Raw genomic sequence first — 12,808 nt, 5'->3', positions numbered from 1 at the left:
ATGATAAGAGATCCACAATCATGCTATCTACATTAAGATAAGGGTGAGCAAAATTTGATTCGATTCAAAAAACTTGATAAAAAATTCAAATTTTGAATAAAATAGTTCGAGTTATTTGAGTTAATCGAATTATTTGGATTAACTCGAATAAAAAATCAAAATTTTCGGTTTAACTCGAACATACAATACAAGTTATCAGAAAATTCTTATGAGAAAAGGCAAACTATGCTGTTTTGATAAATATTTACATTTTCTAAAATTAAAAGTCAAAACCATTAAGTTAAAAGGTAAAATTACGTCGTTTTGATAAATGTTTACCCATAAAGTTAAAAGGCAAAACCATTATATTTATGTAGTTAAATAATATTGTATTTCATCTACTAGTTAAATAATTGGTTCATGTAAACGCAACATAGTATAAATAATAGGATTCATTAACTCGACTCGAAATATTTTGACCCAATTTGATTCGAATAATTTCAAATTGAGTTCGGTTGTTAAAATAAGATTCGCCAACTCGACTAACTTTAAAATATTTTGACTCGATTCAACTTGACTCAATCGAATGCTCACCCCTAGACTAAGTCATACCATCTCTTTAATTAAGGCCATTATGTATTAATATGTTTATTATATTGAAATTTAAGATTTAATCTTTTTTATATTTTTAAAATTATAATCATAATTAATACACATCTAATCAACTATGAAATATATCCTAAATTATATTAGAATAGCTTTAGAAAAAAACCTACACATAATGAAATTGCACATCCAAATCAACCATAATCCAAAAATACCTAGAATCAAATTAAAATAATTTTGGAGAAAACCCACACAGCGTGGATTTAAGAGCTCATACATTATCTGCACATAATGGAACTTGAATTGATGCTCTTAATGTCTCAGGGCTTTAGCCTTTATCAACAGTGTTAAAGTTTTGTAGGTAATTTTTTTATTTTAATTTATCATCATTTGGTCCTCTACTCTTATAATATTTTTAATATATAAAATTAATAGTGGTATTGGGATGAGTTATGTTGAATTTGGACAACTTATGTATCGCATTCATAATATGTATTGTTATTCAAGTCCAATTTTGTCCACAAATATTAACCTCAAGGTTTACCCATATTTGAAAAATATTAATTAAAGTCTATTTAAATCTGATTGAGTCTTAATTCGGTTGACATTGATATTATTGTCAGTGTACAAGTATATAGGTTTGAGTAAGCTGAAACACATTTATCATCCTCCTATTTATGATGCGGCCATCTTCTTCACTAGGTGAAACGTTGGCCTTTACACTATTGTTTGCCTTGATATTCAACATTCCCTTTCCCTCTTTAAGGCTCCTAGCGGCAGGGTTCTTATGACTTTCAAGGAGGTTATCCTTTGTGCCATAGTAAGGTTTGGATATGAAATAAGGCAAGATTCCCGTCTGTGCCCTATTCTCCCACAAGAGAAGCAAACCTTGTCAATACCTTCATATTGTAGCATTTGTTTCCTTCGTTGGAGCACTATGAACTATCTAAGGGGATCCTCAATATTGACTTGAATACAAAACCCTACCCACGAAACTAGTTGCATTATCGACTCAAAGAAAAGATGACCCATGGTCTGGGCAACTTTAGCTTGTATCTCCTATTCATAGTATTCTATGGGAAGCTCTGGCAGCCTTACCCAAACAACCACCGAATTAAAAGAGGCCTCCAAGACTCTAAAGTTGGGTTTCCATTTCCTCATGGTGAAGAAACTATAAAGTTGAAATATTTGAGATAACTTTAAGCTTTAGTTATGAAATATCGAAAAACAAATCTTTTACGTATTTTTTTACCTTAAAAAAAGGTATTTTTTCTAGTACACTCAGCATGTGTTACCGATGCAGATACTTATGTGCATGTATCCCTGACTCGCTTTAAAATGAACCATTGCCTAGAAGTGACAGACTTTACGTGCACCTATGACTAATTCTCTAGGAAAATAATTGCTATGACCCGATACTACATATGATCCTTCAAGAACCTTCCAAATACATGAATAAATTTAGAAAAAAATTAAACATACCCACGCCGGGCGCATACACTCATGCCTATATCTGACATTATAGGTTTGATGCAAGTCAGTGATGGAACTAAAAAACTACCAGAGCATGATCCGGCTGTTTCCACTCCTTTACTCGAGCGGGAACTTTTTCTTGATTCAATACATTGTCGTGTTGAGAAAATGACGAGATGGAAGCTGGTAGTTTCCTTAATAACAATCCTTTTAATTCCACGATACCACAGAAGATAAGAATCCTTAATGCATCAATCTCTGCTTCATATTGATCATAAACAAAAAATGCAGTGAAGGCAAAAACCAGTACTGCATTACGGATTATTTTTTATGTCAATACCCACAATTAAACCAAAGGAAATGCTCATTTATTAGTGGAAGTAATTTGTTAGTTTTTTCCTCACCGATGCCAAAAAGCACAGCTACGGAATAAGCCTGTATCGACTTGAAGAGATAAATGGAAATCACAACCTGAACAAGTTACATGCGTAAGTGAGAAATTCAAATTTCTCAATGAAAATGAAGAAAGCTTGGATAGGTAAACCAAAATTCACCATAGAACTTAGTATTATGCCCATAATTGTTCATTGTATGGACTCATGAATAGTTTGTACAGATTAATCAATCAAAAAAGTTGTATATTTTCCTATTTGGCAAGTTTGATACGAGTCAAAATGTGCAAGAAATCCACATTGAATTTTGGGCAAAGTTTATGCATGTAAGCTATGTTGCTACTCTTCATTATTATTTTTTAGGTATTTGTATCTGATACATATCTAAACATGAGAAGAAGATATGATTCTCTAAGGGCCTCTAAGTACATGAAAGAACTTCAAAAAAATTGAATATACCCATGTTAGATACATACTCATACTTGACACTCACACACACCCAAATAGCATAGCATGGAAGGCTAGCTAATAAAAGAATCTAATCCTGCAAAAGAATCTAATCCTGGATTTAAAGGTCCAACAAAAGCAAAACCTTATATGGGGCGTCCTGGATTTGAACCTGGGAAGTCCAACTTCAGATACCAAAATCTTGAGAAATTATGAGTATCCAAAGAGTACAATACCGATTATAAGCATGACATGGTGCTACGTAGAAAATGAGACTATCTAGTCAATCGGTCATGACAACATTCATACGTTTCATGTGTATGGGAAGGTCTTAGGTCGTGATCTAAAATTTTAGACCATATAAATACAACCCAATAACTTTGGAAACATAAGTTTACCAGAATGCACCTGGAAACAAGATCTAACCCGAACCAGGAGGATTTCAAGAGAACAAGTATAATAAAAAGTGCTAGATTGGAGATTTCATATTTTGCATGTTCTAGAATAAAAGCCCTTAAAACAAATAACACTAAAAAATGCATGAAACCGTTGAAAGAATTGCCATCAAAATACATACCCTGAAAAACTTGCTCCAATCCTCTCCCTTCGCCAACGATTTGATTCTACGTACTCCTTTATTCCATGTATGTGCTATGGATCTCATTGCCTGTTGAGCTTCTGATTCTGTGACTTTGAAACGAGACGAAGGTAACTCTTGAACAGCAAAACCACATCTGTTTCAAAGGCAGTTATAACTGAGAGACATTTATATATGCATATTTGTGAGGGCTCATTTGTTTGAAAAACATATTTAATAAAAAAAATTACAAAATTCAACAGGTTACCGAAGGAAAAGTAAAACTTTCAGTTTATAAGTTGATAATGGGAGTGTAAATACTTAGGAGAGAAAAATGTTCTGGTATGTCAAGTGCTCTATACCATGTACACAACTAAACCACATTCTTTTAGGGGGAAGTCACGGTATCTAATATTCTGGTTTTATTATATGGGAAGAAAGCCTGATTTAGTCATATTAACAGAAATGGTAAAAGTGCACAAAGGGAAACATGAAAAGTACTGCATAGCATCTACTTAACTATAAAAACTCAAGAAAAAAACAACAAATCTCCCTTCTCATCCCCTTAACTCTGATGGCCCATGCGAAATTGGAGCATAAGGAAATTTCTACATTACTCAGATTCGGGTGTGAGCATCACAGATGAGTCGGACCCCAGTACCCTTAAGAAAAATGAAGAGCCAGAGCAATTTAGCCAAAACAGTGGTATGGAAAGAAAGATATGTCCTAGAAAAAGATAATATTAATAGAAGAGTTTGGCATAAAACATGGACAGTGGAAAAGAAAAAGGATGAAATGGGAAAACCAAAATGGGAATGAGAACTGAGCTACTGCTTAAAGTTCCAGATAAACTCAGTCAATGTGTAAAAATGGGGCTCAGATGAACTTCAGCAAATTGAGGTTGCTGTTAAAAGGCCCAATGAAATGCCATCAGACAACCTAGCATATTATTACCAATACTCACATCTTTGATGATAAAATGCCATGTCCATAAAGAGCGACTATAACTAGAAGCAGAAGGTCGGCTAAAGACGATGCAAAAGTTCTTCCACAGAGAAAGAACCAGCAATATACCAAAACCAGAGTAAAGAAGCATGCAAATGTTCTCCTTTCATCTCTCCACAGCAAGATGTCTGCAACTGAAACAAAGTAATTTAAGGTCATTATATAGTTGCATTATCAAGCCTCGATTATTTACAGTAGCATTTTTGGATGCATCCAAGGAAAAGATGCTGAGTCAAGCGTAATGTCTTAAGTTTTTAATTTGATTGTACAGTTTGCCACGAAATGTTGGCTTAGGCTTCAAGCTAAAGTCAACATGGACTGTATAGCAGCCTGTTGGTTACAATTACAAACCCAAAAACCTTCATCAACATTTGAAGGAAGAAAGAATTGAATTTCAACTGTTCCTCCCATAGTACAATCTTATTACATAGCATGCATCAGAAAGCACCTGGACTTTGAAAGTTAGGTATAATACTGGTGACCTAAATAGTAATCAGAAGAAATAAATGGTTCCAACATTAAAAATTAAATTGAACATGTGCTCAATCATTGAAAGAAAACCACTTGAAATTCTTTGGCCAAACAACTTCAGAGAAAATGCCTATTGAACGCTATTATGAAGTTCTGCATAAAAAATCAAATAATAGACTACCTATCCCGCTGCCCAGCATCTTCTCTGCTTTGGATTGTTCATTAAAATTTCCGTATTTCGTATAAAATGAGACATTGGCTAAATGAGAGAATGATTGAATTGTTAACTTGATACCATCCTGTATTATCAGCAACAAGAAACAAAAAAGACGTCAAACACCTGTATTATCAGCAACAAGAAACAAAAAAGACGTCAAACTTTCAGATAGAAAAAAAGCTAGCAGACTCTGTGCAGGATCTTGAAAAACTATTTCCAGGTAATCAGAAAATGAGAAGTAACAGTATTCGAATCAAACACTTCTATGTGCTAAATTCAATCAGCTAGAGCTTGAACCTAACATTAATTATCTCTTATGTTGGGACGGAATGTAAGAAGAGTGGAAACCGCATAACAGGGAATGAAAATGGTCTTCTGCTTATCAACTAGGAAGAACGAGGATAACTGCATGAGGACAAAAGATTTTACTGGATTCCGCAAGAAAACCTACTCTGAAAGGCTATATTTTTCTTTTTTTAATTTCACGAAGCAACAAGGATACCCAATTCTACAAAATTCCATTCTTCTTATCAGTTCTGTTCTAGGAAATAGGCGAAATTAACCTCACTCCATTTACCTTGCCATCAAAACAATCCATCTGTCCCTCACAAGGGATATAGTAAGGAACTAGAACAAGAAAGCACTACCATTATTATTTATTACCTATTTGCATTACAGCTTATCAGAAAAATAAATGGAAGCCAAGAATGTTTAATTGACTGTAGAAATCAACTGATGAGTTATAACGTGGTCAATGTTTCAGAAGTGGAAACAAGGAGTAATGCTTCAACTCTATAAAGAAGTACATTATGGAAACAAAATACCGAGAGACGAAAAGAAAATACAAAATCAGAAAAAGAAATTGAATGCAATATATACTTACATTGGCCAATCAACTGATAATAAAAGTTCTAGTTTTGTAGAACTCTCAGCATAAATTATGAAAAAATAGGCTAACAGAAGATCGAGAAAATATTCTATATAATATAGGAGTGCTAAAAGAATAAACAGATGATGGGTACATTATTTAGTAGAAAAGAATGCATTTACATTAAAAGAAAGATGGCAGAAACATACCTTCATGGAGACAACAGGTGAGTATCCAAGATGATTTTGAGCTGCAGAGCAGTCAAAAGTTCTGGTGCGTGAAGCTAGTTGAAGCATGTAGTGAGGTGATACGCTGTAATTGTACAATTTGTCATTTCTACATTGATGAAGTGAGACAATACATGAAACCATCCAAGTAGGAACCTTTATGTAAGGTCTGCAATACAATTGACAACTTCAGTTAGGCAAAAAATCACTAAAAGACTCGCACAATCAAAACAAAGGGAAAGATTATTTTTATTGTTTCAGCAACCAATGCAGCAGAAAGACAAAATCACACAAATTTTTACTAAAGCAACTGAAATTCAAAGAAGGAAATCAAACAGGATGGTAAAACATATAACAACAGATTTTGTATACCATAACAGTAGATATCATCTGCAATCCACTGCTAAACAAGAAAGAAGATTATTCCAATGTAAAGATCCTTGCTACTAATGGTATGGCAAAATTCAGCAGCACCTTGTGCTGGTGAATGATATATCATGCTTCACTTATTATGAAAATCAGGAGGCTTTACCTTTGATACCCTAAGCCTCCAAGTATGAGAGACACAAATCCCCAGAACATTATCGGCTCGAGATTTGTGATGAAAAAAGCCTGCATATTGGGAACATCTCCCTTATACAAAGATCCAATATAAATTAAAATATGAGAGAATTTTGCACATCTAATGACACTTTTAAGGAGAACCTTTCCAGCCACAGAGACCACCCGAGAATCTAGAGTTTCTGCAGCACAGATATGAGCATGAGCAACATTCTCCGTATAGGTAAAGTCAGACATATTTTCACCGCATCCTGTAATAAACTGAAATAAGAAACCCAGTCAATGTAAAGAGAATTAAATAGAAATATTCCACGTTCCATCATAACATAAAATAGACATTTTTTTCTTTTTTTGAAAAAAGCAAGAGAAATAATAGAATTTTACAAACAGATATCCTCCTGCACCAAAAGCATAAAAAAATCTAAGATGCATAACAACTAAGGTTCTTATGTGAGATAAATCCAAAATTGAAAAGTTAGGATAAAAATGAGTGGTTCTTACAGGCAAGCTGTTGTTTTTCTGTTTCAGCTACTATTGATAATAATCAGGTAGTTTCCAGATAAAAAAGATAGTAGTAAAACTACAGCTCTATACAGACAAAGTTATATTGTTGAGACAGTTCACAAACCTTTGCTAAACCAGCTTTGGCTAGATTAACTAGCAAAGGCACAAGCCGTGTATCACCTGGTCCAAAGACATTGCTAGGCCGAAGTACACATGTTAGAAGACCATCAATATTGTTTGCTAACCTGATTAGTCCTTCCGCTTGAAACTTAAGGTCAATCAGCATATCCTTAAACTGTATTGGTACGTTGATAAAATAAAGGACAGTTAGCAAACAACAAATAATAACCAAATTCCAAAGTGTTTCATCAGATTGCAGCAATATAAAACATACTTTCCCCGGGCAAATGAAAGACAAATCACCATCAAGTATATCCCGTGATCCATCAAAAACAATATCTGCAGAACTGTTGTATACAAGTCGTCTAACTTTACATTCCCGGCATGCATTAATGACATTTTTTGCACCTGAATATATGATCTCCACAAGGGTATTAATTAGAACTATAATATATAATTACAAAGCTAGAATATCAAATGAGAGGGGAAAAAACCACCAAAAGGGGGGGGGGGGAAAGATCCATTACCTTGAACTATGATCATGTAACAATTATAGAAATCACGTATGTCTAAATCAGTTGGCTCCATGTAAAATACAACATCTGCACCTTTAGTTACTGCAAGTGGTGCATTGTCAACACGGAGTCAATTTCTCAAACATTCTCAATGTAGTAAGGAAATTTTAAAACTGAAAATAAGACTAAAGATATTATATTATGAATTCAATGTATTTCCTCATCATATCAGTATCTTTCAGTTTCCTAACACAGAGAATTCAGAAACTACTATATTTTAGCTAATCTTCTTGCAACCAAACAATACCAATTCCATAAGTCCATCTTTGGTAAGTTTGTAAAGGAAAAATAAATAAAAAGGATTGATTAAACTTAACATTTTTTTTCAACTTTTCAATTATCAAGATATGTATTTCTCAGGAACAAAATATTGGTACCATAGACCTTAATTTTCCGTTCATTCCAGCTATCTAAATCATCCGGTAAGACATCTTTGCTAGCATTTTCCATTTTATTTTTAATTTCTGATAAAAAGAAAGTTAAAACAAAAAGTTCTTCATTTCAATTAACAAAGGACAATGTAAAACTAGTAAATCTGGAAAGTTTGTTTTTCCAAAGAAAAAAAAAAGGTGTTTGAATTTAAAAGCAAACAACATTTTTGCAAATGTAGCAAAAGAAAAGCTATTTCTTTTATTTACTAAAACACAGGATTTCACCTCTTTAGACTAAGTGAGTTTAGCATTACTTTTCAGAAACATTTTAAAGACAAAAAGTACTTTTGAGATAAAAATATTATTAAATAAAATGTTTTTAAATTTTTTAAAAGTGTTTTTAGAAAAAAAAATTTTAGAAAAACACTTCTTTTATCAAATGAAGAATTAGAAAATTTTAACTTTCGATAAAAAGTATTTTTTTTACCAAAAATATTTTTGAAAAATGCTAAACTAGTTATAATTATAATATAATTAGTGTTACTTTTTTGACCATTTTCATTTTAAATAAACTATGAATATGCTTTTACTTTATCGCAACGTCATTAGAAAGCAAAAGGCAACGATCAACTAAACCTTTAAAAAAAAAATTAACTCTTGCGAAATTTAAGTAAATTCAAACATAATGATTAGCGTAGACTGGTCTCTCAGCTAAAATAAACTTAAAATCACCCTAAATTTGAAAATATATAAAAAAAAATAGATTACTGATCAAGTATGAAATGCTTATACATAAAGAGGTCTATATTCGCATATTGAACGTACATTTGTTTACATACATATATACATATAATATAGGAATCATTTTATTTTCAAAAAATATATGAATCATTTTGCTTTTACCTATAATGATTTGAGATATGTCGCGAACGTCGACATGGCAAAAGGATGCTTGACCTGAGCAAAGAGCATTGGAGAGGAGAGAGTCGGAAACGGAAGGATCGGTGAGCAGCGAGTGAGAAGATGAATCGGCGACTCGGACGATCCAACCTCCGAGTTGCAGCAGCCTGGCAACGAGCGATCTCCCTAAGAATCCTCGGCCTCCGAGAACGACGCACGTCCTCTTCTCGGTGGCCACGTCATTCGCCGTCGTCTTCACCAGCATCGTAGGGATCGCCAATGTGTTCGATTGGTATGCGGTGGATTACAATTATAGGCGTCGTTAACTAACGCGGTGTTTGGCGGGGAACCATTGCATTAATTTCTTTTTCCTCGGGCTTCCTTGTTTTGGAGAAAAAAAATAAATAATAATAAAGCATATATATGTAGGAGAAGAGGGGGAGAAATAAAATATAGTAGATAAAATGGATCGTGGGGGTTGGGGTCCAATAATAGGTGGCGCCTTCAGGTGAAAACTACAACTCCAACTAAATGTTATTTTGTCTTTTTATTTATTTGCGGCATTTTTTAAGGAGCAATTTTCTTATTTTTTTAAAAAATATTTTTATTTTGATATATAATATATAACACGATTTAGATTTGGTGAAATCAAACCCTGAAGTTGTTTTTTCTCTTAAAAATGTGTTGAATCTAAATTATTTTCAAGTAAATATAACTACATCAAAGTAAAATTTAATTATTTAATTAACATATATATTATAATTTATATATAAGTATTTATTCTAAAATATAAAACATATTATCACTTAATATTAAAATAAATTAACTAAGTCTTAACTTAGTAAATATTATTATTATTATTATTATAAAAAAGGTGAATTTAAATATTTAAACCCTCCAACTTAAAATTTAAAGGTAGAAGTAATTTAAAACTGGTAAGAGTAACTTGTGTTGCACGCCTAAATGCTTCCTATAAAATGTTATCTTGATTGTGGAAGGCTTGTTGGACATTTTGGTGGAGAAAAGACTATTGGTCTGGTGGAAGACTTTTTATTGGCCAAAAATTGTGAAAATATGTTGCTAGAGTTGCGGAGAAATGCAACACATGTCAACAAACTAATATGAAAGCTCAAAATACAAGTTTGTAGACACCTCTTCCTACACTCAACTTGCCTTGGGAAGATGGGAGTATGGACGTTCTCTTGGGACTTCCTCCAACAAAAAGGAGTGATGATTCCATCGTGGTGGTGGTGAATCGATTTTCAAAGATCGTTGATTTTCTGTGGTGAATCGATTTTCAAAAATCGTTGATTTTCTTTTATGTCATAAATTTATGGATGCTACTCACATTTATGATTTGTATTTTAAGGAAATTGTTTGATTTTCTAGAATTTCAAGAAATATTGTGTCAACGAGATATGTAAAGTTTTTTAGTCATATTTGGAGACTCCGTTGAGGAAGTTGGCTATCACTCTAAAATTCAGCACTTCATACCACTCTCAAATGAATGGTCAAGCTAAAGTGGTGAATCATAACTTGGGATAGAGAGTGAGAAAAATTCGAATCGGCTTGAATTTTCTTTTTATTTTGAGTGAATTAAATTGAGTTATTTGAGTTATTCGGCTTTACGAGTCAACTCGAATAAGTAATTCAATTAACAGATTGATGTTTATACCCCTTTAGTCCTTATCAATTTTGAAAAATAGTAAATTGATCTCTATTAAAAAATTACAAAATAATTTTCAAAAAGTCAAAATATTTAACAAAATTCCAAAATTTATAATTTTTTAAAAATTATTAAAATATAAAAATTCTAAAAAAAATTAAAAGAATATATAAAAATGTTCAAAATTTCTAGAAAAAATCCAGAATAATAATTTGAGGACCTAAATAAGTAAATTACAAATGCAAGTTTATTGTACTGACTCGATTTTCAGTGGTATTGAAAAATGCAGTTTCAGAACTCCATTTCTATAAACCGAGTCCGTAATTATTAAATATGAATATTTACAAGGATAGCATAAAAATATATTAAAGATTGATATAGTAATTTTGCCAAATAAATAATTAATTAAGGCTCAGGGATTAAATTATAAAGTTCCAATCGCTATAGATTTTTAATTGACAAACAACTTGAGGATTAATACAGCAATTAGCCAAAGGTCCTAAATGAAAAAAATTGGATCATCTTTAAATAGAAGAAAGTGGATGATGATGGTAAAATCCACTAAAGTTGATTAAAGTTAGATTAAATCATGATTATGCTAATTAAATTAGTTTAATTAAACTTTAATAAAGCTATATAAACCAAGTTAGTGGGAAAACATCCGGAATCCATCCTTTATCTTCATATCTTTGTCATCCATAAGAAGAAAAACCTAGCGGAGCTTAAAAACCATTCGACCATGATTTGGAAGGTAAATTTATGTTTTTTTTCTCATAATTTTAATAGATTTGAGGTCATAGAAGCTTAATTTGGCTAGCCCATGTACCAATTTGTGAAACTGTTAAAAAATTTTATAAAGTTGTCATTGTTTAATTCTTGAAGAGTTAGACTTGAAATTGATAGATTTTAAGCTTAGAATATGAAAAGAACTAGATTGTAAAGTTAATTTAGCTTGTTTGTCAACTTTGTTACATTAATGACCAAATTAAATAAATGTAAAACTTGTCATGAAATTATATTAGAAAAAGATAACATAAGGGCCCTAATGAGAATATATGAAAATGGATTTTAATCCAAAGCTAGGAATTGAAAGTTATGCTTATTCTGAGTTCAAGTACTGAATTGAATAAAATATAAAATATGAGGGGAATCAAAAAATATAATTATATGAAATCATTCATATCATGATAAAGTATGGAAATGTTTGGTATTGATTGGTGATATAAAATAATTGTATAGATCAAGAATTGGATCGAAGTGAAAATAATCGGGGAAAAACTAAAATTGCGAATTAGTCCCGGAAGTATCCTCTCTTTTCACATTTTGAACAGGTAAATTCATGTGGAACTTACTAGTTTGTTTTATGTTGTATATGCTTTTGAGTTTGATTTCATATATATACAAATGTTAAATATAATTAGATTCCTAGCGAATTTGGCATATAAGGCTAATTATGGATTGAATTGAAATCTCATGTGATTATTGGTTATTAAGAAATAGTACATGACACAAATGTGAAACTTGATTGATTACATGACATGTAAATGAACTATGTGATCATGTACAGGAATTGGTAATGACATATATATGGAAATGATGTTCATGTGAACTTAGTAAAATGTTAGGATACATTTGACATGTCAATAGGGTTATACTTCACTTGATCAGGGATTTTCCAAGTTATAACGTAGTCTAACATTTGTTGCAGAGTCTTAGGTTATATGTAATTTAGGTTTAGCTCGAACGGGTAACCTAATATAAGTCAGCTTGTGTGAGCAACCATGATATAATGTCACCTTGTGTGAGCAACTTAATCACTCGTGTATCCGAGTTTATTTTACTATAGTTC

General features: G+C 32.0%; 1 protein-coding gene across 1 annotated transcript; it reads right to left on the bottom strand.

Annotated features, from left to right (window-relative positions):
* Nucleotides 1-1,772: 1,772 nt before the first annotated feature.
* LOC107896916 (3beta-hydroxysteroid-dehydrogenase/decarboxylase) lies at nucleotides 1,773-9,685 on the bottom strand. Its single transcript, XM_016822221.2, has 12 exons — nucleotides 9,297-9,685; nucleotides 7,975-8,064; nucleotides 7,722-7,855; nucleotides 7,452-7,622; nucleotides 6,968-7,084; nucleotides 6,795-6,874; nucleotides 6,245-6,431; nucleotides 5,132-5,249; nucleotides 4,439-4,613; nucleotides 3,475-3,631; nucleotides 2,463-2,529; nucleotides 1,773-2,367 (listed from the first exon to the last, which is right to left on the bottom strand). The coding sequence occupies exons 1-12, from the start codon at nucleotides 9,556-9,558 to the stop codon at nucleotides 2,135-2,137; spliced, it is 1,791 nt and encodes a 596-aa protein (XP_016677710.1). The 5' UTR covers nucleotides 9,559-9,685; the 3' UTR covers nucleotides 1,773-2,134.
* Nucleotides 9,686-12,808: the final 3,123 nt, after the last annotated feature.

The sequence above is a fragment of the Gossypium hirsutum genome, chromosome A10 (assembly GCF_007990345.1).
Source record: "Gossypium hirsutum isolate 1008001.06 chromosome A10, Gossypium_hirsutum_v2.1, whole genome shotgun sequence".
Classification (NCBI taxonomy): domain Eukaryota; kingdom Viridiplantae; phylum Streptophyta; class Magnoliopsida; order Malvales; family Malvaceae; genus Gossypium; species Gossypium hirsutum.
Note: the sequence above shows the minus strand (reverse complement) of the source record. Positions and strands in the feature narration are given on the sequence as shown.